Here is a 22,940-nt window from a genome sequence, read left to right on the forward strand (position 1 = left end):
GCCCTGTTTCAAACATCCAATCTGCCCAAGTGCCCTTGGACAAGCTACTGAATCCCTGCCAACTCAGAGGGGCTGCACAGAGGTATGTTAACCCCCTTGGCATAAATGAAAGTATTAGATTATTCAGACACATCATGAGAAGTTATTATCTCTGCTGCACAGTCCTAATGAGGAGAGAAACTAGGCTGCGAATCCATGGGTGGGTGTGGAACATTAGCCAAAGTGAGACACTGGGCAAGAGGGATATGGAGAGACAGGAAAACAGAGACACACCGCTGGTTCCACAGTTATGCAGCTGTGTGAGAGAGCCAGGAGTTGGTTCCCTGCAGCCTGGCTTCTGCGTTCCTGCAGAGCTCTGGACAGCAGTGGGAGGCGATGGACCACTGTGGGGTCAGACTCACACTGAACAAGCAACTGTTCCCTCTCCCCCTCCTCCTCCTCCTGATGGAGCATTGAGCTCTCCCTAGAGAAATGGAGGAAGGGAAGGTGAAAGGCAAAAAAGTGAAATGAAGAGGGTCAGAGAGAAAAAGAGGCAGTGAGAAGAACAAAGAGTTGCAGACAGAAAGAAAGTGATAGACACTTGAGCTATTTCTGGCAACACATGCTGTTGTGAAGAAAAAAACAACACAGCAGGTAATTTTACTTGACACATGCACACAGCGAGAGAGGGGGGGAGCTTATACAGCCCGCACTTCAAAAAACATCTTTTCCTAAACACTTTGCTGTATTGTCTGTGTTTAATCAGTTGTGCGCATGCATAAATACCTCAATAAGCTCAGGGCCTCTTCTTGCAGGCTGGGCCACGTCGTCCAACAGTACTTCAGAGGGATGTCACTCTTGTAGGTGAGGGACACTGTGCGTACGCTTTCCAGGGAAATGTAAGTCTTGTTCAGCAGAACACAGTCAGGCTCAAGATGGATGTCCAGTTCCTCACAAGTCCCATACAAGCTGATGTACACGTCTTCACCTGGGCAGAGGACATGCAAAAACAGCAGACTTCAATGCCCAGACTATGCCAGTGGTTTTTAGACTTCTGATAATGAGCTATCACTGCCCTAAACGGGTGACATGAGTTATGAGATAAAGGCAACAAAGCATGAATTTAACAGCTGAATATATACTGTATCCACTTCAGATGAATCACCTGACTGTTTTCCTCATCCAAAAATCAATCGATAACAGTGAGACTTCTTTCTAATCCTGATTTGTTTAAGTTGACTGACCAGCTCTTATTAACATTTGCACATTACGTATATACTATACACAGAAAACAAGATCAAACAATTTGTGTAATACTGTGAAGCCACAAAACTGTACCCTGATGAGCCTGCATTTATTTCTACTTGTACATGTATTTACAGGGCTCCTGTTCATTTTCCCTATCAAAATTCCATACTCCTCTAAACTTTATTTTTCACACTTCTCTGTAGATTTTTCAGATCGTATCTGACAAATAGCAAGACCTCAGATTGCAGTTACCCATTGTGGCTGTTCAGTCCACATCACTGCACATTAAGTTGGAAGATGTTCAGTTCCACTGTCAAACATGTCTGCCCAAAGAGGACGTAAACTGACCAGTGCTTCCTCTACTCGTATTATTTTCCCATAACATACTGAATACATAATACCATATTATTGTTCCCATCATATTTTTATAACTAAAAATGAGTTGAAAAAAGTTAAATAATTCAATTTTCACTGTGTCTGTGCAGCCTTGTTTATCCACTTCGTCCATGGAAACACAGCCATAAAGTCTCTTTTCACAGTAGTCTCTCCCTACTGTGCTGCGATCGACTAGTACTAGCCCTAACCATGACTTCTTTGCCCTCACCCTAACCTTGTGAGCCAAAGCAACAGTCGGCCTCCTTCGCCACTAGCTGTCTCATGTCAATTATGTGTGTGTCTAGGCCTTTAAAGCCAACATGTCTTTCAGCCCAGTCATATTCCCAGGTTGTCAAATACCAACATTTTTTCACATGCCTTTCAAAGGCACTCTTTTGTATCTTTGTGAGATGCACCATGCTTTGAATTAACTCCAGTGTCAACTTATCCATGGCAACACAACGCTGAGAGCAACTGAGGTAGCGCAAAAAGCAAGAAAGTCCTCGTAGGGCGGGAGGGCAAGGAGATGGATGGGTCAAACAAAACCAGACTTTCACCCAGGAGATCACAGTTTGTGTCGTGTGAAAACAAAAATCAACAGTGTTTTAACATAACATTGCGTAATTTACATATCATTTTTGTGTACTGCTGTCACTCACATGATGTATCTACGTCACAGTAGGCTACATCAAGTAACAAACATACGTATCTAAACATGATCTTTTTTCTGAACCTTACCGAGCAGTCATGTTGCCTTAACCTAACCATGACACTTACAATGTATTTCAGCTATGCACCACAATGAGACGCTAAAGGGTGCCCTGTGCGTCGCTGTGAGATACCAAGGATCGTGACAAAGCATAAGTATTTGACAACCTGGGAATGAGAACAGGTTGCATCTTCAGACTCACAGGAATAAACTGATACCATGTACTGAAAACATGGCAAATGGTTATAATCTGTGACGCATATAACAATAAATGAATCAATAAATCAATTACCTGCTGTACAATGTAAGATTGTACTTAATACTGTAAGATTAGCATTACTGAATGCATTAATTAAAGCACTGTCCTGAAGATGTAGTTGCATGAGGGAGAGACAGTTAGATACTGCACATACAGTACTCAACGGGGTGTTGCTTAGCACAAAACAATTCTACCCGCTGAGCAGCCACCGCTGCTCCTCTGAGAGTCCCAGGCCTAATGTGGGCAGTGGATAGAGGAGAAACTCACAGTGGAGTCAAGGACAAACTGCAAAGTCTAGCTTTGAAAGATTGGATCTGGATCAAAAGGCCTTACAAGAGATTAAAATGGCTCTCAAAATATCCTGAATAACTGGCATCCAAATCTACTGACTTTATTATGCTGCCAAGCCTGCAGTAATATGAAATACATCAGGCTAAAATGAATATGAAATGTTTAGATCACAATGTAGTAGATTTAGGATAAATACGATTTCCCTCGACACAAAATACAGTTTCACAGTATGATTCTCTGGAGTAAGTTTCATAATCACAAGAGACAAAGTCCTCCATGATATACAGGACATATAATGAGTCTCTGTGGTAATAACAAGGTGCCACCATCACACTGTGCACACTTCCAACACTGAAAGAAAGCGCAACAATAAGCAGCAACAAAAATAAAATGCAAAACAAGGTTTTGTATAAAGCCACCAAGAACAAGGGCTTATGTAAATTCAATGAGTTTTTGTTTACATTCAAATCATAAGGACTGGTGCTTTAGCTTGTAGAGACACACTGCTTATCCTGAGAGCAATTATATTTGTATACCTGCAGAGGTTATATTTTTCATACCAGGACAAATTTCCAGCTCGTCCCACTCCACACACACACACACACACACACACACACACACACACACACACACGGAAATCTTTCATATTTTGGATACAATATGAGGGGATGTCTGAATTCTGAATACTCTGTACATGATAGGGTTTCCCTCTCCATATTTTTGTGATTCATAATTTCTTTGATACAGTATTACATTTCCCTAGCGTAAGTGAAAATACAGATACTTTGGTCAATTAAATGATTAGAAATGAAAACTGAGATCTGAGTGACATGGGGGATTTTCCCATTTGCAAACAGTGCAACTCAATGAGTCCAATGGGTGTTTCATTTAATTGTGATTGTTGTGCTTTTCAAAGCTTGTCTCCAGCCAAAACAGCCGTGGAGACTTGCCATTAATTACTTTACAAAATTGAATGGAAGTGAACAAAATGATTTACAAGTTACAAGTGCTCCGGAATGCAGGTTTATTCAACTGACTGGGAGGATTGATAGTCGCTCTGCAGGACGGTGAGTGAAAAACTTGCTCTTGGCCGAGGATTAGAAACTTGACTCTAGCTTGACTGTGCAAAAATTTTGAGGTCTGAAATTGCACCAGTGCACTTGAACTAATGTGACTCCCAACAGTTTTTAAATAAACAAGGGCACGGTATCATTGACGCAAAGCACCCAAAATGGCAGCACATCCAGTTGCAAAGCTGCAATGCCAGCAGGTTCAGGGCTGCAGTTCTGGACCTGCAGTTGGCAAGTAAACCAACAGCAGTTTCTTCTTCAAATATTAGTGTGTGCCCCGTACAGTACAGGCAAAATATCTATAACATTCTGAGACTTTGTCTGCAATCAATGAGTGTTACACATTTTTATAGTTGCTGTTAATATTGTTAACAGCTATTAAAATAAACTTTCAAGCTAACATTTGGTGTTTAACCACCATATGCTGAGTAACTATCATAAGAGCCATGTGGCACAATAGTGTTTTACTGTTAACTTTTGCTAACAAATGATACAGGTGTAAAACTTGTACCTCATGCACGCATGTGATACACATCCACATAAAGATATCAGCAGCTTGTTTACTGGTTTGTTGATGGTTGTTTGGGGAATGTCTGTTTGGCTTTTTTCCCAGGAACTTGGGGATATTACCAGCTTTTTGTTTTGCTTATCATTCTATACTGCAATTACTCATTATGATTTTGGCTGATATAAAAGCTGTTACTGATGAATTTGTCAAAATCATATTTTATTGTTTTAAATATTTTTCAACAGTGTGGTGGCCAAACCTGCTACACAACTGATTTAAATGTAGGTAACCCTCCTTTTTTATAACTCACCAGTTTATGTTTTATCAAGGCTTAAAGTGATGCATAATTAAGGCCAGCCCGCTTTGAGTGATAGACTGTCTACTGATAGTGTCCTCGGCATCTCAGTCAGATCCACCCCTCCCTCCTCCACAGCACCAGCCTCTTGCCAAATATAGTCACTTCTGATTCCCAAAAACCAAAATGGCCATAATGCCAAACTCAAGGGGAGTCCACAAACCAATGGGCGATGTCACGATAGCTATTTCCATTATTTTTTAAGTCTATGGCCAAACCTCAATGGAGGTGGCTATTCTTGAGTCTCCCTCGCTGGGCTGGCTATGGATTACAAATCCAAAAAAGAGGTAGTCTTTCGAAAAAGGGTGTGGTTGGATTTGTTTCCTTTCACTGCCAACACTACAAATTTTAAGTACCAAAAAAACATAAATAGTAAGAGTATCCACTTCCTTATGGAAAAATATATTAATAAATGCTCATTTAGACCTATTAGTAATAATGATAGGCTAATTTGCACTTAATAGGCAATGTTACCTTCATTAAAAGGCTCAAACATGTTTTGGATGGCTCTTTTGATAGTAAAGGTTGTCAACCCCTGCTCTAGACCTTCTTTGTGTTAGGCTAACTACCTGTTTATGGGGCTGTACACATGCTGCATTTTTAATTAATTTTAATTTTTAATTGAAAACTCAAGGTCGGGTGCTGGGCGCTACTTCTGTGCCTTTTTTGTGCCAGCTTTTAAGCGTGGGCAGCAGGTCGCATCCGAGGTTGCTAAGTAACCTCAACAAGCACGGTACCATAGCCAGTTTACCTGAAATCTTGGGTGCAGAGCTGATCTTCTTCAGGTGCTGTTTATAAGTGTATTGGCATATCGTCCGTGGGACAGATGTAAAGCTCTGGCAGCCCTGCACTAAAATGATCAACTTCTTGCAAAGACATCTATCGGCTATGACTGGTTGTTCCTTGTCACATGACATGTGGTGCGCGCTGCCGAATTCCAAAAGTTGAACTCAGGTTATCTCAAATCGCAGCCATCACGCCCTGAAAAATGGGCGCTTGGGAATGCGCGGCTTCCACCACACTGGTGTGCTCCACATTTACTGTACAATAACAGGTATATTATTTGCTTTCTTCAGTCATCCTTTACTAAGCAAGAACAGTCCAGCTGAGATCAAGGACCTTTCTTTCTCAAGGGACCTGGCCAATAAATCAATGAAGCCACGAGAGAAGTGAAGTAAGACTCAATGAATCAACCAAAGCACTGACTGTTTCCACGAGATTTGTCCTCCAAAATAATAAGCAGATGTGTTGAATTTTCATAAGAGAAGCCAACCCATTAGGTTTCAAGACCTGCTCAGTGCTGACTGCATTGGAGAGGTTTTAATCCATCTCTGCCTGGGCTTGTACACGAGTGAGCACAAGTGATTAATTGGGACCTGAGATACCTCATTTCTGAGTAACATGAAAGCCTCAGAAGAAGTAAAACTCTCCCAGTGTGACTTATTTAGCTTTCAGATGCATCAACAACAAATTGACCCTAATCCTAGTTGAGGGGAAAAAAACAAGGCAGACTATGAAGAATGAAGTACACTGGTTAAAATCTATACAATGACCATACATGCCATACAGTAAAAACATGTATCAGAATTCAGGGAGAGCTCGCGTTTGCTTCCAGTGGTCCAATTATCACTGAGATTTTCATCATGTACCTGGAGGCAGAAAGAGGGAATATTGCCTGGCACAGTTCCACAGGTCTTTGCTTTCACCACAAGAAAGACTAGCAGAAGCTGTGAGATATCATCAGGAGGAGAAGTAGAGAGAAAAGACAACAGAGAGGACAGAGGATGAGTGATAGAAGGAAATGAGGGAGAGGGAAAGAAGAATTGGGGAACACAGAGAGAAAAAGCAATTATCTCCCAGCATCCGGATGCTATGACAGCAGCTGACAGGCAGGGAGAGCTGCAGCTTATTGCTAAGCTTTCATCATGGCTGTCCACCACCCCGTCCTTCCCCCCGCCCGCTTTCTCTTCCCATAATTTCTCTATGTACACAGCGAGAGAACTTCTCAGCCCCCTCAGCTACCTTTGATTACGGCACAAACAGCAGCTCTGCAGTACATGTGTGTATGGAGTGTGTGGACACACGTGCTTGTACTTTTGGGTGTGTGTTTGTTCGTGTGCAGCTGCTTGCTGTTTGTGTGTGTGAGTGTACCGCTTTTCTAAAAGGCTGCTGTGCTGAAGTCCCCTTGGTGCTATAGCCCTGTCAAAGCAGATGCCTCAGCGCTCCCTAAGAGCTGTCCGTCTTTTCATTTAAATCAGCAGCAGTGACAGAGGAGAGGGGTGTGTGTGTATGTGTGTGTGACAGAGGGAGGGGGGTTACTGGAGCAGCACAGACTCTGCTCACTTTCAAGACAGAACAAGGATTCTCTAACACACCACTGTGAAAAACAAGCGAGCTGAGCAAACTATTATCATTCAAAGCTGCACTGGCTTTTAACTGACAACAGGAAATAAACATGCATTGTGTATCAGCGTTGAGCACTACATGCAAATTGACACGCAACACACTAAGACACACATGCACACACAGGCAAAGTCAGCCAGCTTATGCTGAAGTCTCCGGCGGCCCCTCAGCAGAGTGAAGCCTTTTGCAGCATGCTGACCTGAAACATATATGAGCGTGAGGCAGACAGGGAAAGGTGCTAAATTAAAAATGATAGTCTCTTGATGGGCTGTAAGTGGTGTTCTGGACCTGGGCTGGCCCTCCCATTATAAAAGCTTAATGCCGTCAAGCGCCGTTACTGTTGCCACTCCTTCAGCAGACCTGCCTGTTTACGTAGCCAGTCAGCATCCCTGCTCCTTTAAGGTCACGCACACAGGTAAAAAAAATATTGAATACTTTTTCAATACACAAAAAATGAAAAACAAAACACTCATCAACCGGCAGATATTTATTCTATAGATCCTGAAGTTTTTTAATCAAAACAATCATCATTAAAAAGCTATACATAAATATTTTATCAGGTCATTCTCTGCTCTTGGGAACTGCATCACAATAATTAAATGATAAACTCACACTGGATGAATACAAATCTGAAGTCGGAACAGTTTAGCTCTTATCCACTATTATCCAATCATAAACGGGCAGTTTTTTCACAAGATGACTTTGCCTTGGTCGAGTTTCAGGACTACTACTGATAACAGAATGACTGTCGTGTCAGCATGCTACTGAATTTTCCCTCACACACACACACACACACACACACACGCACACACGCACGCACACACGTGCGCACACGCGCACACACACACACACACACACACACACACACACACAGACACACACACACACAGTGCTTCACAGTAAGCTGCACCGTATAATATCCACCCAAGTGATGTATAGCTAAGGGTGAACTCAAGTCTTTCTTTTCTCTGCACAGTACACAGACGTTCTATCATATTTGTTTAACACCATGGGATTATTCTACCTAGACGACTTATAGGGAGCGGTGAGCTTAAATTAGCTTTAAAGGAGACTTTGATGTGGCCGGCTTGGGTCAGGAGTGAGGCTGATTTGATTCTGATGAAGAATCCCCTTGGTTAATCAACCTAGCCAGTCGTGTTTGCTATTTTCAGCAACTAACATAGCTGGGAGTGCACAAGAAATGTGAGACTAATTGCTTTTTTACCATCATAACAAACTACACCATCAAACTGGGCCGAGTTTGCAAAGTTGCTGTAAGACAGTCATGTCTTAAGTCCAGACCTCGGACCCATTTCAAACGGCCTGTGGCTTGTCTTTCAAAATATAATATATGTGGTCTGACACACAATACTGGATAATTGAGCTAGTTCATTTTGCATTTTTTTCCGTTCACCTCACAATGGCAGGACTATCGTACAGTTTGTAAACATGCACCAAGTAGGAACTATGCTGGCAGAACTAATGTGTTTTCACAAATGGATGGTAAACAAGCCAACAAGTTACCTAGCAGCACACATTCCCTGCTAGGTAGAAGACATGGCCACAGCAAAAAAGCATTAAGACACCAGCAAGGGCTGCTGTTTTCAAGAGCGGTGGAAAGTTTACTATTTTTCCTGTAAAAGATAGATTTGTTGTATTTGTCTCATTTGTGTGTGTATTGTTTTTTGTTGTTGTTATTGTTTTGGTTTTTGTTGATTTTTTTTTGTTATGTGAGAACCAGCTGGCCCTCATTCAAAAAAGATCAGACACCCTTGCTGTAAGGTGTAGCAAGGTGTAGTTTTGCATTGAAAGTTCCAGATTACTTCACCTGCTAAATGACCATTTGTGTATCAGTTAAATGGGGTCCTCATTTGACAACAGCAAAACTATATCAAAAAATCAGTTTGCAAACTCGCAAACAACTCCCTTACTATAATTAAAGTCTCATTTATCCAGTTACTCAGTACTTCCCAAACACATGCATGTTCGCCAAAACATCAAGATTTAAAACACGTCAGTACCAACAGACTCAGACACAGCTGAACAGCATGCCTGAGCATGTGTGTGCGTTTGAACTCTACTCAAGCGGAGCTCATACACACCTGCTTAGGCACACCCAGGGTGGATTACTTGTAGGCATGAGTGTTTTATGTTGTAATGTGTTATAAAAAATGCATGTTTTTGGGAAGCATTGAACATTCCACTAGATAAATAAGACTTGGATTATACTGTATGAGTCATGTTAGAGTTTGTTGACTGGTGTTTTGATATGGTTTTGCTGTTGTTAAACATGGTTCCCATTGACTTCAATTCATGAAGAATGTTGACTTTTTTGGAATCTTTATTCACCGTGGAGGCATGCAAGAACTTTTTTTTTTCTTCTTTTTCAGAAAATCAAGGTAGCACATGGAGATAGTTCATATACAACTGGTCATTTTGCAGGGAAAGTATTCTCTTAAGGTAACATTAATTGTTTGCCATTCATCCAAGTGATTAAATTTTACCATTTTCTAAATGTATGTAAGGTGTGAGCTAAAGTAAAAAAAAATATATATTTTCAACAGGCCCAGCCCCAGTTAAATTATCTCTTGCAATGCACTGATGTTTTCCAGCAACTTTCTTCTTTAACCTCTAATTGATCCCCTTGTGTGTCGACAGAAGAAGTCAAAAGCTTCATCTATTTGCCTTTGATGTTTAGGAGTCTAGCTAATTGTGCAACCACGGCTACCCTACAATAACGTGTGACTAGGAAGTGTAAAAAATTGTTACAAGTACAGGTATAATTGTAGGTAGAGCCCAGGAATCACTCACACTGGTAACAAGATTATCACAGAAGAGCAGAAATTACAAAAAAAAATAAATACAAATTTAGAGGGTATAAATAGTACAAGAAGTCGCCATTACTGTTCTATGATTCATTAGTTTACTGCACTGAGCTGATTTTTATCACAAAAATAACATCTTTGTGATTTATGTTCATGGAATGGCAACATTTAATTGTTCTGAGTTTTCTGATTACAAGAGACACCTAAAATAGTATCCTGCTGTCAGCCACGATGGTGTGTTAGTGATAGTCACCAGTTTCTGTGTGATTCAAAATGCAAATAATCAAGTTTTGAGTAGTCATTTGCAAATGGTGTAGCCAGTCTGCCCAATTTTCAAATCTAACACTACTATTACAGCAGGAAACAACAGAGATACAGTAGTGGTGGGTTGGTGTATGCTAAGCCCATTAAGATGTAATCTGAGAAGAAATCAGAGCTTGCAGTGGCAAGGAGAGGAGAGGAGAGGAGAGGAGAGGAGAAGTAATAGGCTCTCAGAGAAAGCTGCACTGAGCAGTATATACAATACAACACAGCCCATCATAGGCTAAACTCCCACCCTGTTCACAGCCCAGTTCCCTAAGGATGTTATAGATTCTCCTCTCATTACCATTAGTTATGTCACCTTTGGCTTCATGGCCCCAAGTGGACACAAACACACACACAAGCTCCGAAGTACCTTGTTAGTATCTACTCATCCACTACATCCAAGGTTTAAGGACCTCTCTGAATCCAAAACCAGCCAAGCAAATGCAGGTCTTGTTCACATGTACACAGGGGTATCTGAAATTGTAAATTTTTCTCTGTGTTTTGGCCTTTTGTCCACACGCAAACTGGTTTTTAGGTCACTGAAACAAATCTTTTGTAAAACTCCATCCAGAATAAATCCAGAAACTCAGTTTTCAGTGTTAATGTGTTAATGTGTAGACAGTGAAAATTGAGTTTTTGACTTGAGATGTGGTGTGCTGTGTTATCTCCTTTATGAAGCCTCACAAATGAGGCAACACTTTGTGCAATGGCGGATGTGACCAAAATAGTGCTGCCTCTAACCTTGATAACAAGACTTCTTACATGTTTATACATAAAATGTGCAGTTACTCTTCCATTATATTGAGAAACAGAGAATCATAGATGTATAATAATAATAACTAGATACCAGACCCCAAGATGATGCCTATTCAGTCCAATGGAGTTGCTCGCTTGACACATACGGCTTCCAGGTTTACTTCCACAAATATGTACAGTAGTGTTTCTCCGGCTGGCTTCACCCTAGAGTTTCCGCTCAGCTCACAGACTTCTCATTGTGATGACGTCAGAGATTTTTAAATCGTTTTTCTTGGCTCGAGGAAAGATTTAAATAATTAAAACTAAATGTAAAACCTCCAGGTATCAAAAATTCATAATAGAAAGAGTCATAATTTACCTTGTTTGCAGTTGTTTGCACCTGACAGTGCTCCAATTATGTTTTATGTTTTCATTTGACATGAGCTTTTTTTATAGCAGTGCCTGTGTGAATGAGAATTTTGTTTTTAGACCAGAGGAGGGGAAAACCCCATTTTCAAAAATACCACTGTCTGTGTGGATCAGGCCATAGTTATACACACAGCCTATTAGGGCTGAAATCAAGCAGCGAAAAGAACATAAATAGAAAAGAGACAATACACAGTTATTTGAACAAGCTTGGGGTAATTGTGCCGGGCTGTTACACATAGGTCTGAGGATGGAAAACACTGACTGTGTATGTGAAAAAGACACTGACTGTGAAACACACACATGCAATAATATTAGACGTACAGAATGAAACAAAGGGTCTTCATGTCCGACAAAAGTGAATGCCATCAAACCCTGAGTTACACAAAGGAAACTACAGTAGCCATTGTTTTGTGTGTGTGTGTGTGTGTGTGTGTGTTGTATGTACGTGTGTGCATGTGTGGGCCATGCAGTAATAGATATGAGACAATGTACTTTGTTGAGGCAACACTTTTTTTTTACAGTTTGTAGTTTGACTGTATGGGTTCATGATGTGTGTGCATATTTGTGTGTTAGAAAAGAAAAAAGTGACATTGATGCTATCTTCAAACTTTGATCAGGCCAAATGAAATCTATTTATGTGACACAATATTTCACAAGAGGACAGACAGATTGAGAAACCCATTCTGACAAATAAGAGAGGGAACATCTGAAAACTCACTCAAAAAAAATCACCTCTAGACCATACTAGAACTGAGTTTCTGAAAAATGCTCTGTTGAAAAAAAAATTACAGCTGATGAGAGACGAGCTACAACAAGGTAATTCTCATGAAAATATGAATATTTAACTACAGCTCTGGGAAACTGAGAAATCTTGTGACTGTACAACTGACACTAGCTTTATCAGATGCTGTGGTCATAACGTATTTTGGTTATTTGTACCATCTGCTTGCTTACAGTTTTGGAGTTTTGTATATTTTCAGATGGTTGGATTTTTCTCACCGGTGTGGTAGCGCAAAAGCAGGTCCTGGCTGTGGTCTCCTACAGTCATGGGTTTGAATTCCACAGTCACCTGCATGCACTCGCCTACATCAAGAGTCCCACAGGAGGGCGCCACTGAGAAAGGGCTGGAATAAAAAAGAAAAGAATTTCACAGGGTGGAAAAGATGTTAAGGCTCAGCATTTAATAACAGCCAAGATTCAATGTTCTTTTAGAAACTGGCAGAGGAACCCCAAATGTTCAATAAAACCTTTAATTGTAATCAATAGGAATTACTGTAAACGTTAATGAAATGTGTGCTTATCACCAAGGACAATAATATAGTTCTAGAGTCACTAGAAGAGAGTAGACAAAAACCCTTACTGTAGTGACACTCACCTCTGTGTGTCTAGATTGAACTTGGCCTTGCTGCTTCCTATGTTGCGGACTAGGTGGGTCCTCTCTGTGGAGGCTTTCACAGGACAGACAGGTAAATGGAGCTCATCACGAAAATCAAGAATGGCACGTGGCCCAACAGCACGGATTGGGACCTCGAACCGCTCCCTCTCTGTCACACAAACCAGTCTGTGGTGGTAGTCCTGCATGGACAAAATGAGAAAAATGTGTCAAACAAACAAGCTCCACACGTATTTTTTATGTATTTGTTAGGTGATGATGAGCCACTCGCCTGTCATCAAAATTAGTCCTGGACGGAAACACAAGCACAAACACACACACACACACACACACACACACACACACACACACACTGATTTTTTAGTAAATTAGCTACAAAACCATTGATATTGGTATTCTCTACTGTAACATGTTTGTATACTACTACCACAAAACCAGCAAGAACAAAACGCTACAACTCTTTGAGGCTATGTGTAGGCACAGCGAGGCTTTGAGCTAAATGCTAAAATCAGCGTGCTCACAATAACAGCACTAGTGCATGGATGTTTAGCAGGTTTAATGTTTTACCTTATTCACCATCTTAGTTGAGGGTGTAGCTAATATTTGCTAATAAGCATTAAACACAAAGTATAGCTGAGGAATTTTATTAGTTTTGCAGGTATTTTGCCATAAATCAGTGTTTAAAAAAAATAAAGGTTTAACCTGATGATGATACTAGATGAATAGTCAGAGGATATAAGTTAATACCATCCGTCCTGAGCACAGGGCCCAGTAGTCCAAAAGTAATTGATTGGATTTCGGTGATCAGTTGGATCAAATCTTGAAAACGGGTTGTGCGAGAGAAGAAAAGGATTCTGAAATCAGATTAGATCATGTAAGAAAGTCTCGGTTTTAATCTAGCTTAAACCTTCAGCATGTGTTGTACAAAAGTTTTTCAGTAGAACTAGAATACCTTTGATACAAAAAAAAAAAAAAAATAGGATTATCCTGATGCAAGCTAAAGGTCAGATTCAGGATGGTTTCCAGGAACAAAAAGTAATAAAACTTTTAAATTAGTCAAAGACATCCACATTTATTTATATTTTGCACTTGATTTGTTTAACCGCTACAGTGTTAAAGTGGATAAAGTAGACATTAGGCTACCTATTAAGTCTTTCAGTACAGTGAAGTAAAAAAAAAAGAAAAAAGCAATAGATAAAGGATTTTGTCCCCATAAAATAATCCTCCAAATAGCTGTCAATATCAAACAAAAATTATCTGAAGTTACAATCTCGAAGATTTCCATCTCATTCTCTTTGGCAGCATTCATGGCAATAAGCGGTAATTGCAATGTGTTTATTGGCTGGTGAATTTATTTCTATCAGCTCATTCTATGAGCTGTGCAGCTGGTGAGTTGAAAGGGTTACTACAGCATACAGTGTGAGAGCATATAATTAATGACTGTGTACCGCATATAGAGTTTTCCCAGGAATGTCACCACAGACAGCCAGTTCGTTACACTGCAAACTTTCATCAGAGGGCCATAGGCTCAATCACCATTGATCTTTTCACCACGGAAAAGATAGTGACTTAACATGCGTTTATTAAAATGAAAATCTTCGGATTATTACTTTAATTTTAACTTTCATTCATCACTTTATATTGATTGTAATGACATAGTCATGAAGGATTTTCTTAAAAATAGCATCCCCCACACCGTTTTATGTCTTCTTAAATAAAAACATTTAGAGTGACCCATACTGGCTGCTCTACCTGTTGTTCTTTACATAGTTGGCAGTCTCATTTAGAGCACTGTTCATACAGAATTTGTAATCTTGAAAAGTCTATCTGGATCAGGGTGATCCAGTCCAATGTGGCATTGAAAAACTGGCACAAAAGCAAGATGGATTAGCTGATCCTGGATAGTAAAACATGGGATTTTTCAAATCCAAATCATTCTGATCTAGGCTCAACTTTTGAACAGCTGGGCCCTGAGCGTTATTAATGTCTGTAACCAAATTTCACAACAATCCATCTTATAGTGATTGAGAGATTTCAATAAAAGCCACTTGTATCAGCCTCATGGTACAGCCAGAGAAGACTCAGGTGATCACCAAAGTCATAAAGATTGATCCCTTGGTGAGCATGAATGTACTAAATTTCATGGCAATCCATGGCAATAGTATCTTTGGCCTGTGGACCCACTGAGTGACCTTCTTTGCCATCCCTAGAGTCAGCTATCTAAAAAGCTAAAAACTTTTAAGTGTGGCGACCACTGTCAAACAGTCATGACACACACGAGGTATTATGTTACCTTTAATATAATGTTACTACATTTCATGTTGACCTTTGCTTCTCAGGTTTCACTTTCTCCCGCAGTATCAGTAAAACAGTGGACAAAAGGATGTGCTAGTGTAACCTAATGCCTGACCCTTGACCCTTAACGTTCTACCTCTAACTCTGAAACTGGCCATTGCAAGAGATATGTGCACAGAATATGAATGCAAAGTAAGTGCTTCCATTTTGATGTATCAGCTGTCATTAATTTCATATTATCTATTTAATTTATGTAATTTCGCTATATTATTGTTTTCACAAGGAGTGGTTAATTTCACATTCTTACCCACAACCTATCTTCTTCTTACCTACAGACCTGATTACAACTTCATCAAATCATCTTATCTAAATTCTATATCAGCCTCTTAAGTGCAGGTTACCTTGTTACTTCATTGTATTCCCTAAATCTAGCCTTTTGTTTATGATTATTCTATGGAGCAGTCAAACTGCCCTCTGTCTCCAGTACCTTGTTCTCCTGCGGGGTGAAGATGACAGTGAAAGTAGCAGACAGTCCTGGTGCAACCTTGCAACCTGCATCCTCTGGACCGACCACATGGAAATACTCTGAGTCCTCCAGCTCCAACTTCACTTGTCGTGAAACCTTGACAAAATAACATCCTACAAACGTTATGAAATTGCAAACCCCACACAGCAACAAACACGGACCCAGGTACACACAAGTGATGATTTATTCATTATTACTTGATGGTTTCTTGTACAAATTGCAGTGATAAATCTCCACCAATCCCCCATGACCTTTTCCAATCATTCTTCTCTCTGTACACACAACCCACACCCCATGACTCTCTCTCACTCACACACACACACACACACACACACACACACACACACACACACACTTTTTTCGCCTGCTTTGATCAAAGCTATGCTCAGGCTGAACTGTTCCTGTTGTTCCATTTCACAACTAATCATGACTGAAACATCGGTTCAGCAGCCATGTTGTTAGTGTAACTATTTATTTATTCGTTACTCATTTACACACCTTGTCATTGTTGCAGAGAAGTAGAGGTAACGTGTAGGTCTGTGCAGGAGTGAAGTTCTGGAAGACTAGCTCAGACGGGTAGGGCTGGAACAGTGGATGATCAATATCCACCAAGGACAACTAAAACACACACACAGACACACAAAGCATAAAATAACTCTTTCCTAAAAACAAAACATGATACATGATTGGTAATCCATCCACCTGGCAGCTGTGGTATATCAAGATCCTGATTAAACAGCAGGATTATGACACAGGTGTGCCTTGGGGTGGTCACAATAAAAGGCCTCTCTAAAATGTGCAGTTTTATCACGACACAATGCGACACACGTTGCAAGTTTTGAGGGAGCGTGCCATTGGCATGCTGATGCAGGAATGTCCAACAGAGCTGGTGCAAGTTAACCGAATGTTCATTTCACTGCCATAAGCAATCTCCAATGACGTTTTTGAGAATTTGCTACACCTGTCAGATGGATAGATTAGAGATTATATTGGCAAAGTGCTCAGGAACACACATTTAAACAAATTTGAGGAGAGAATTTAACCAAGACTTTATAATATGTACGAGAAGATATGGCCTCTTGGAATTAACTTGAGTGAGTTTCATTTGTCCTCTATCATTGCCAGTCATAGAAAGAAAATAATACTGCTCTGTATATTAAAGTGTGCAATTTTGTGGCTCTCAGGATGACATAAAAAGATCCTACTGGTCATTGCTCCCACTGGTCACCTGCAGTGGCCCACAGTGGGGGTTATTTGGATTCACATTAGCATATCTGACAAGTCAACAAAAATGTGAACAGGGTGAGATGCAAAAATGGCTCCTTCTAATTATGATGAGGGGGCATTTATTAATTTCATAGACATTTCACAAACTTTTGATGGTATTTTGCTCCAAGCCCCCCCTCTGTTAAATTCTGACTCTAAAAGTACAGAGCATTCAGTCACATTGGTTGCCCTTTGCCCATCAATTAGTGCCTGCTGACTAAGGGGAAGCAACTTTGGTACAATGTAAATGACCTTAGCAGACAGCACATGTTCTGAATGCAGGGGATTAATGATGAAATAATGAGATGTTTGAATGTTGGTGTCTTTTTTGTAGTCTCATCTACCCTTACAAAAAGTCACCAATATCCATTGTATTAAGATATATCTATTAATTCACATATAGGTTCAGTCCATTTGATCTCACACCTGACTCAACTGTTAAACTAAGTATGGCAACTGTGCTTAAGTGTGTGTCTACAGTACAAATGCTCCAATGTTACAGTAAAAGTACACTTTCAGCACCACTGGGAACATTTTGTTAGAAGAAGTTTTATATACCTTATTATATATCCTTGTGGTCTGAAAGTCTTTTGAAGTGAGGAGACAGGTTGTCTAAATCAAATGTAGGTTTCAATGTATTTTTGAGTCTTAAATGTTACAGTGGACTCCCCAGGGTTTCATTCTCATGAAGATCAAAGTCAGCAGCTGAGGCCTCTCTGCAGATGGCAGTGATAATGGCAAACTCCTGTCCAACTTTTATCTTTTGAAGTAGGCCGTTGTCATTCTCAAGTTTGTTGCTGGTGGAATTGGAACAGTCCATAGTTTTTGTTTCAACCTCAAATAAAACAATGACATGTTTAACCAGTTTCATCATCCTAGTTATCTATGCCTATTGTAACCTTTCACTATCACTGCTACCATCTGCGATTATCTTTTTTTCTGGTTGTTTTTTTAGCTTTTAGCTATGGACATGTCACAACATTGACTGGCAGTTACTTTGTGATGCGTAGTCTTGCTCATGTCAAGCAGTTCCAGGATGCGGGGCTGGTGCATCTCGTTGGTGTTAGCCAGGCGTTCCTCTGTAGACTGCAACATTTCTTGGGTGTAAACAGATGGAGTCACCTGCAAACACACAGCAGTTCAGGCTATTAAGCTAACTGATAGCCTGTTTCCTGTCTCTTAATTTAGCAGTGATGAGGCACCACATCAAAGAAGACTGTTATCACTAAAGGAGAAAATGGGAAAAAGACAATGAGCACAAGAGCTGTAGACTGTCTCATTAAGGCTGTCAGCTATGACACATATGCACAGAGGCCTGCATTAAGAACATTTCCATGAACTGATTTCATGTGCTTAGAGAGTGTCTGTAGTCTCTTCTTCAGTGAGGACAACCTGCAGCATTTTGTGGTTAATATCCTCTCCACACAATCCTCTGGCACCTCTTTATCAGAGCATCAGACGTAAAGAAACATCTAACTGCACTTAGCCTATTTCAAGGTTAGGTCAGATGGATTTTAGCTTAAAATCTAAATGAATAATTTAGCAGAGGGGGTTACTGTATATACAATATTCAATAGCTGCCAGTTAGGTGTGTATCCATAACACACAACACTGTATTATTTAGTGACAACAAAGTTGCTCTTTAAAAGGCAAGAGGCTTCTCTTTAAATGATGACTTCTCCTAAATAGTAATCATGTGGTGTTGGCATGAAGAGATGCAGGCATAATAGCCCACAGAGCATTGAATATTGTGCTGTGGGATATAATTATTCCACTGCTTTATTTACCATTGATACATTTAATTGTCCGTCTCCATCTATTCTGATGGATAGGCGGTTTGGGGTGGTATCAGCAGTGATGTGGGCGCTGCACCGGACTGTTGTGGTGAAGAGGGAGCTGAGCCAGAAGTAGGGCTGCCACTAACGATTATTTTCATTGTCGACTAATCTGTCGATTATTTCTTTGATTAGTCGACTAATCATTTCATCGAAAAATGTGTTAAAATGTTGAAAAATGTCGGTCTGTTTCGCCCAAACCCCAAAATTACATCATCTAATGTCTTGTTTCATACTCACGCCAAAGGCTTTTAGTTCACTGTCACGGGAGAGTGTGTAAAGCTGCCAATATCTGAACGTAAGAAGCTGCAGTAAGAGTATTTTGGGGTACTTTTATAGTACTTTTCTATGAAAAATGACTCAAACCGATTAGTCGACTACTATAATAGTCACCGATTATTTTAATAGTTGATTAGTCATTGATTAGTCGACTAATCGTGGCAGCCCTAGCCAGAAGGCAAACCTTTTATTTATCCAATCCATCTATGTCCCAACCTTCACCTACGGTCATGAGCTTTGGATAGTGACCAAAACAATGAGATTGTGGATACAAGTGGCCGAAATGAGTTTCCTTCGTAGTGTGGTTGGGCTCAGCTTTAGAGATAGGGGCAGTAGCTCCGACATCCAGAGGGAGCTATGAGTAGAGCCGCTGCTCCTTTGCATCCAATAGGGCCAATTGAGGTGGTTCAGGTATCTGATCAGGATGCCTCTTGGGCGCCTCCCTTTGGAGGTTTTCTGGGCATGTCCAACTGGTAGGAGGCCCCGGGGTAGATCCAGAACACGCTGGTGGGATTATATATTTAATCTGGCCTGGGGACACCTCGGGATCCCCCAGGAAGAGCCGGAAAGCATTGCTGGGGAAAGGGACGGCATGAGTACTTTCTCAGCCTGCTGCCCCCACAACCCAGCCCTGCATAAGCTGATGAAAATGGATGGATGGAAGGGCATATTATTGTCCAACTATATTTGTGTTTATCACACTTACCATCAGATATAGAGGAATACAGAAGGCTTAAACTACTAAAGCAACTAAGAAATATTTAGATATTAGAAAATGCTATTGTCAAATTATTAATAAGTGTATGCACTGGCTTCGGTTTTATTATTGCCCAGACAATGAGGAAACCAGGGTTTGTTAGAGGATTAAAAATAAGTTATCACCAAACTTGAAATAAGTATAACCAACTGTAAGGACAAATAATCACTTTTATGTGGATCATATTTTGCCCTATAAAAAGTCTGGGCCTCAGTAAAGTAAAAGTACCTCCTACTCTTGTCACCTACTCCAGGTAACGTTACAGAGACAAGCAGCTAAGTAGAGAGCAGAGGCCTAAAATTGCTGAGCTGAGGTCACTGCAACAAAGCACTGCAGTCACATATTGATTTTTGTTGCCTATAAGAAGCCAAGGTAATTATTAGGACAATCTCTCATTTGAAGCAGCTTCTTTAACAGAATGGGACCATGTCCAAAACGTGGGTTACAGGAAATTGGGCCCCCTGATAATTCATGAGAAAAAAATGGTTTCAAGATCTGATTCATTTTATCTGGATACTTCTAATTCTGTGTGAAGCTACAAGATGTCATGACAGGGTATCCTCACCCTTTTTGGCTTGAGAGGCATCTCGCTCTTTAACCACTTCGTTCTTGGGGGAAACTGAATGGCTGTCATTTTGTTTTGAAGCACACATTCACCTGCAAAAAAGAAAAGAGGCAAGAAAGAGAAGAGAAGAGAAGAGAAGGGAAAGCAGTTTTAAAAAAGACGTTGCTTTTTCTTGATGTCATGCTAATGTAACGTTAGCTAGGCTATATATGCTAACAGTAACGTTAACTAGGTAACTAGAAGTTATCGTCCTCAAAGCCTCTTCGATACTTTTAGAGGAAATTTGCTTTAAGCTTACTTCAAACTGAAAAAGTTGTCCGCGAAGTTAATTACGTATAATTACAATTATATATGGGCTTAACTGTTAGCTCATCCTGACCAAAGTTAGAAAAAAGCCTACTTCGCATTACATTGCTTAGGTCCTCAGTCAACCCGTTGACTCGCTGTCACGTTACATTAGGCTGTTACATGTTTTCTAACTTATCCTGTTTAACGCTTCTCTTCCGTCACTTACCGTCACAATAAACTTACCAGTTAAACATGTTGTCTCGTTGCACTGACAAAAAATAATTAAGTATTAATCTACCACTCCTTTGGGTGAATAAACAGCGGCTTCACAACTTCGTTGTGGTTTGTCGCCCTGGCAACACACTCAACGACCTCCCAGTAATCTGTTCTATGATTGGCTTGCGGCTGTAACACAAACTTGCTGCAAAGTGGTGCATTGTCTCATACAACACGTCTATTAAAAAGGGGAACGTTTTGAGGAAAATCGAAACTAATGCCGTTTTCTGAGGAGTCATCATGAGACAAAGGCGACTCTGAAACGTTGAAAAGAAAGAACTCCCTCAATCTGGCATCGTCTCTCAAAATAATCCAATTTCTTTAGGTGAGGGACTCTTCTTTACTTATCAGAGGAGTGGGGTGGCTGGGTTGTGACTTTTTTTTCAACCTCCCTAAAGCTACAAATATTTTCCTTGAGCCTCTCACCCTGTTCACAAATGCATGACTCTCCCTCCACCATAAATTAGTTATTAGATTTTTAAAAACTTACCCTTTGAAGTTTGAAAGTTTAAAGTTCACAGTTGAAGACAAAATCCTGGAGTTAAAAAAAAGCCTTGGTTTTTCACCCTTGTCATGCATGCTGCTTTATTAGTGTAAATGGTTTATTTTAGGCCACATTTTTAAATAAAATGACGAATAAAGTGATTTTGATAAAATAGTATCACTATTTTTTTCTGACACAGTTCCACTGCATATGATGTGTCCGAGGACAATTGAAAATATGAAAATCCAACAATAATTTCTGTTTTTACAGTTTCTGACTGTGATAAATGGTTTAATTTTGGCCATTCTTGCAAACCCAGGCAGGTTTGGAGGGCATGTTTCCTTGAAAATCTGCAGTAAAATAAAACAAAATACAACCATTTTAATTTGAATGCCTATCAACTAAGCCAAAATAAAAAACCTAAGTCCATCCCCAGTGCTTAAAAAATGTTTGACATGCCTCCCCCTTTTTGCACCACCCCTTCCCCCCTCATAAGTACTGAACAGCCGCTTAAAACAATAAATTACATTACAGTCTCAACTAACTGACCTGGTTCTTGTGAGTTCAAAGCTGAATCAGCCAAACTCTATGATCGAAAAATAGGTGTTTTAATTGAGTAGCCTTTAAATAGGATTACCAGAATGTAAAAATACCCGATCACAAGTTGATGCTGAGCTGGTTTCAGTTGCTCATAGCCCACTGTCCTGTAATGTATCTATAGCCTAAAAGTGTATTATATTTTAAAAGATAATAACATTTTGTAGCCTATGTAAAATTTTAATCTGTGAGATAAAGAGTTAAAATAAATGTGGTAAAGTAAATAGTAACTTCAACACTACCTCTGGCAGAAGTATAAAAAACAAGTAATCAAGTAATGTTCAAGTACCTACCTCACAATCAGTGTTTCAGTGAATATTTTAAGTATAATTTTAACTTTTTTTTATGTTGTTGTTGTTGTTGTTGATGGGTTGATGTTGTTTTTGTTGTTGTTGTTGTTGTTGTTTTGGTTGTTTTATTTCAAGTACAATTTTAACACTTGTTAAATGGAATTTGTTACAGACAACTTGACCTTAAGTCAAGTTCAAGCAGCTTGTCTTGGCCTTTTTCACTGATATCGAGATGTGGTTCATTGCAGACTATGAAAAATCCAACAATTAGTGAGATGGATAATCTATGGACACAACTGAGGAAGTAATAAATATTAGACCACAATTAAAATAATAAAGAGAAACATTATCATATTAAATTATATGTCCCATCTTATTTTTATCAAACAACCTTATGAACGTTTCCCACTCCGACTCTCACTCACTCACTCACTCACTCACTCACTCACTCACTCACTCACACATAACCAACATGAATTGCACTCTGTGTGTGTGTGTGTGTGTGTGTGTGTTCAAGAGGGTCATTATAAGGACAAGTGAGACTACAAAGGGGATTTGAAAGCCCAGTGAGCATGATGACAGCGCAGGAATTCCTAA

At 40.0% G+C, this 22,940-nt stretch overlaps 1 protein-coding gene across 1 annotated transcript in view; it reads right to left on the reverse strand.

Moving 5' to 3' along the window:
* hydin (HYDIN axonemal central pair apparatus protein) overlaps positions 1 to 21,038 on the reverse strand; it is a 122,018-nt gene extending 100,980 nt beyond the window's left edge. The window contains exons 1-9 of the mRNA XM_078168198.1: positions 20,940 to 21,038; positions 20,409 to 20,500; positions 17,969 to 18,094; positions 16,205 to 16,324; positions 15,668 to 15,802; positions 12,868 to 13,067; positions 12,492 to 12,616; positions 766 to 967; positions 274 to 463 (exon numbers count right to left, since the gene is read on the reverse strand). Of these exons, the coding sequence (XP_078024324.1) occupies positions 274 to 463; positions 766 to 967; positions 12,492 to 12,616; positions 12,868 to 13,067; positions 15,668 to 15,802; positions 16,205 to 16,324; positions 17,969 to 18,094; positions 20,409 to 20,477 (1,167 nt within the window). The 5' untranslated portion in view covers positions 20,478 to 20,500; positions 20,940 to 21,038. The remainder of the gene's footprint in view (positions 1 to 273; positions 464 to 765; positions 968 to 12,491; positions 12,617 to 12,867; positions 13,068 to 15,667; positions 15,803 to 16,204; positions 16,325 to 17,968; positions 18,095 to 20,408; positions 20,501 to 20,939) is intronic.
* Between the last annotated feature and the right edge of the window lie 1,902 nt (positions 21,039 to 22,940).

This window comes from Epinephelus lanceolatus, chromosome 5 (assembly GCF_041903045.1).
Source record: "Epinephelus lanceolatus isolate andai-2023 chromosome 5, ASM4190304v1, whole genome shotgun sequence".
Taxonomy (NCBI): Eukaryota; Metazoa; Chordata; class Actinopteri; order Perciformes; family Serranidae; genus Epinephelus; species Epinephelus lanceolatus.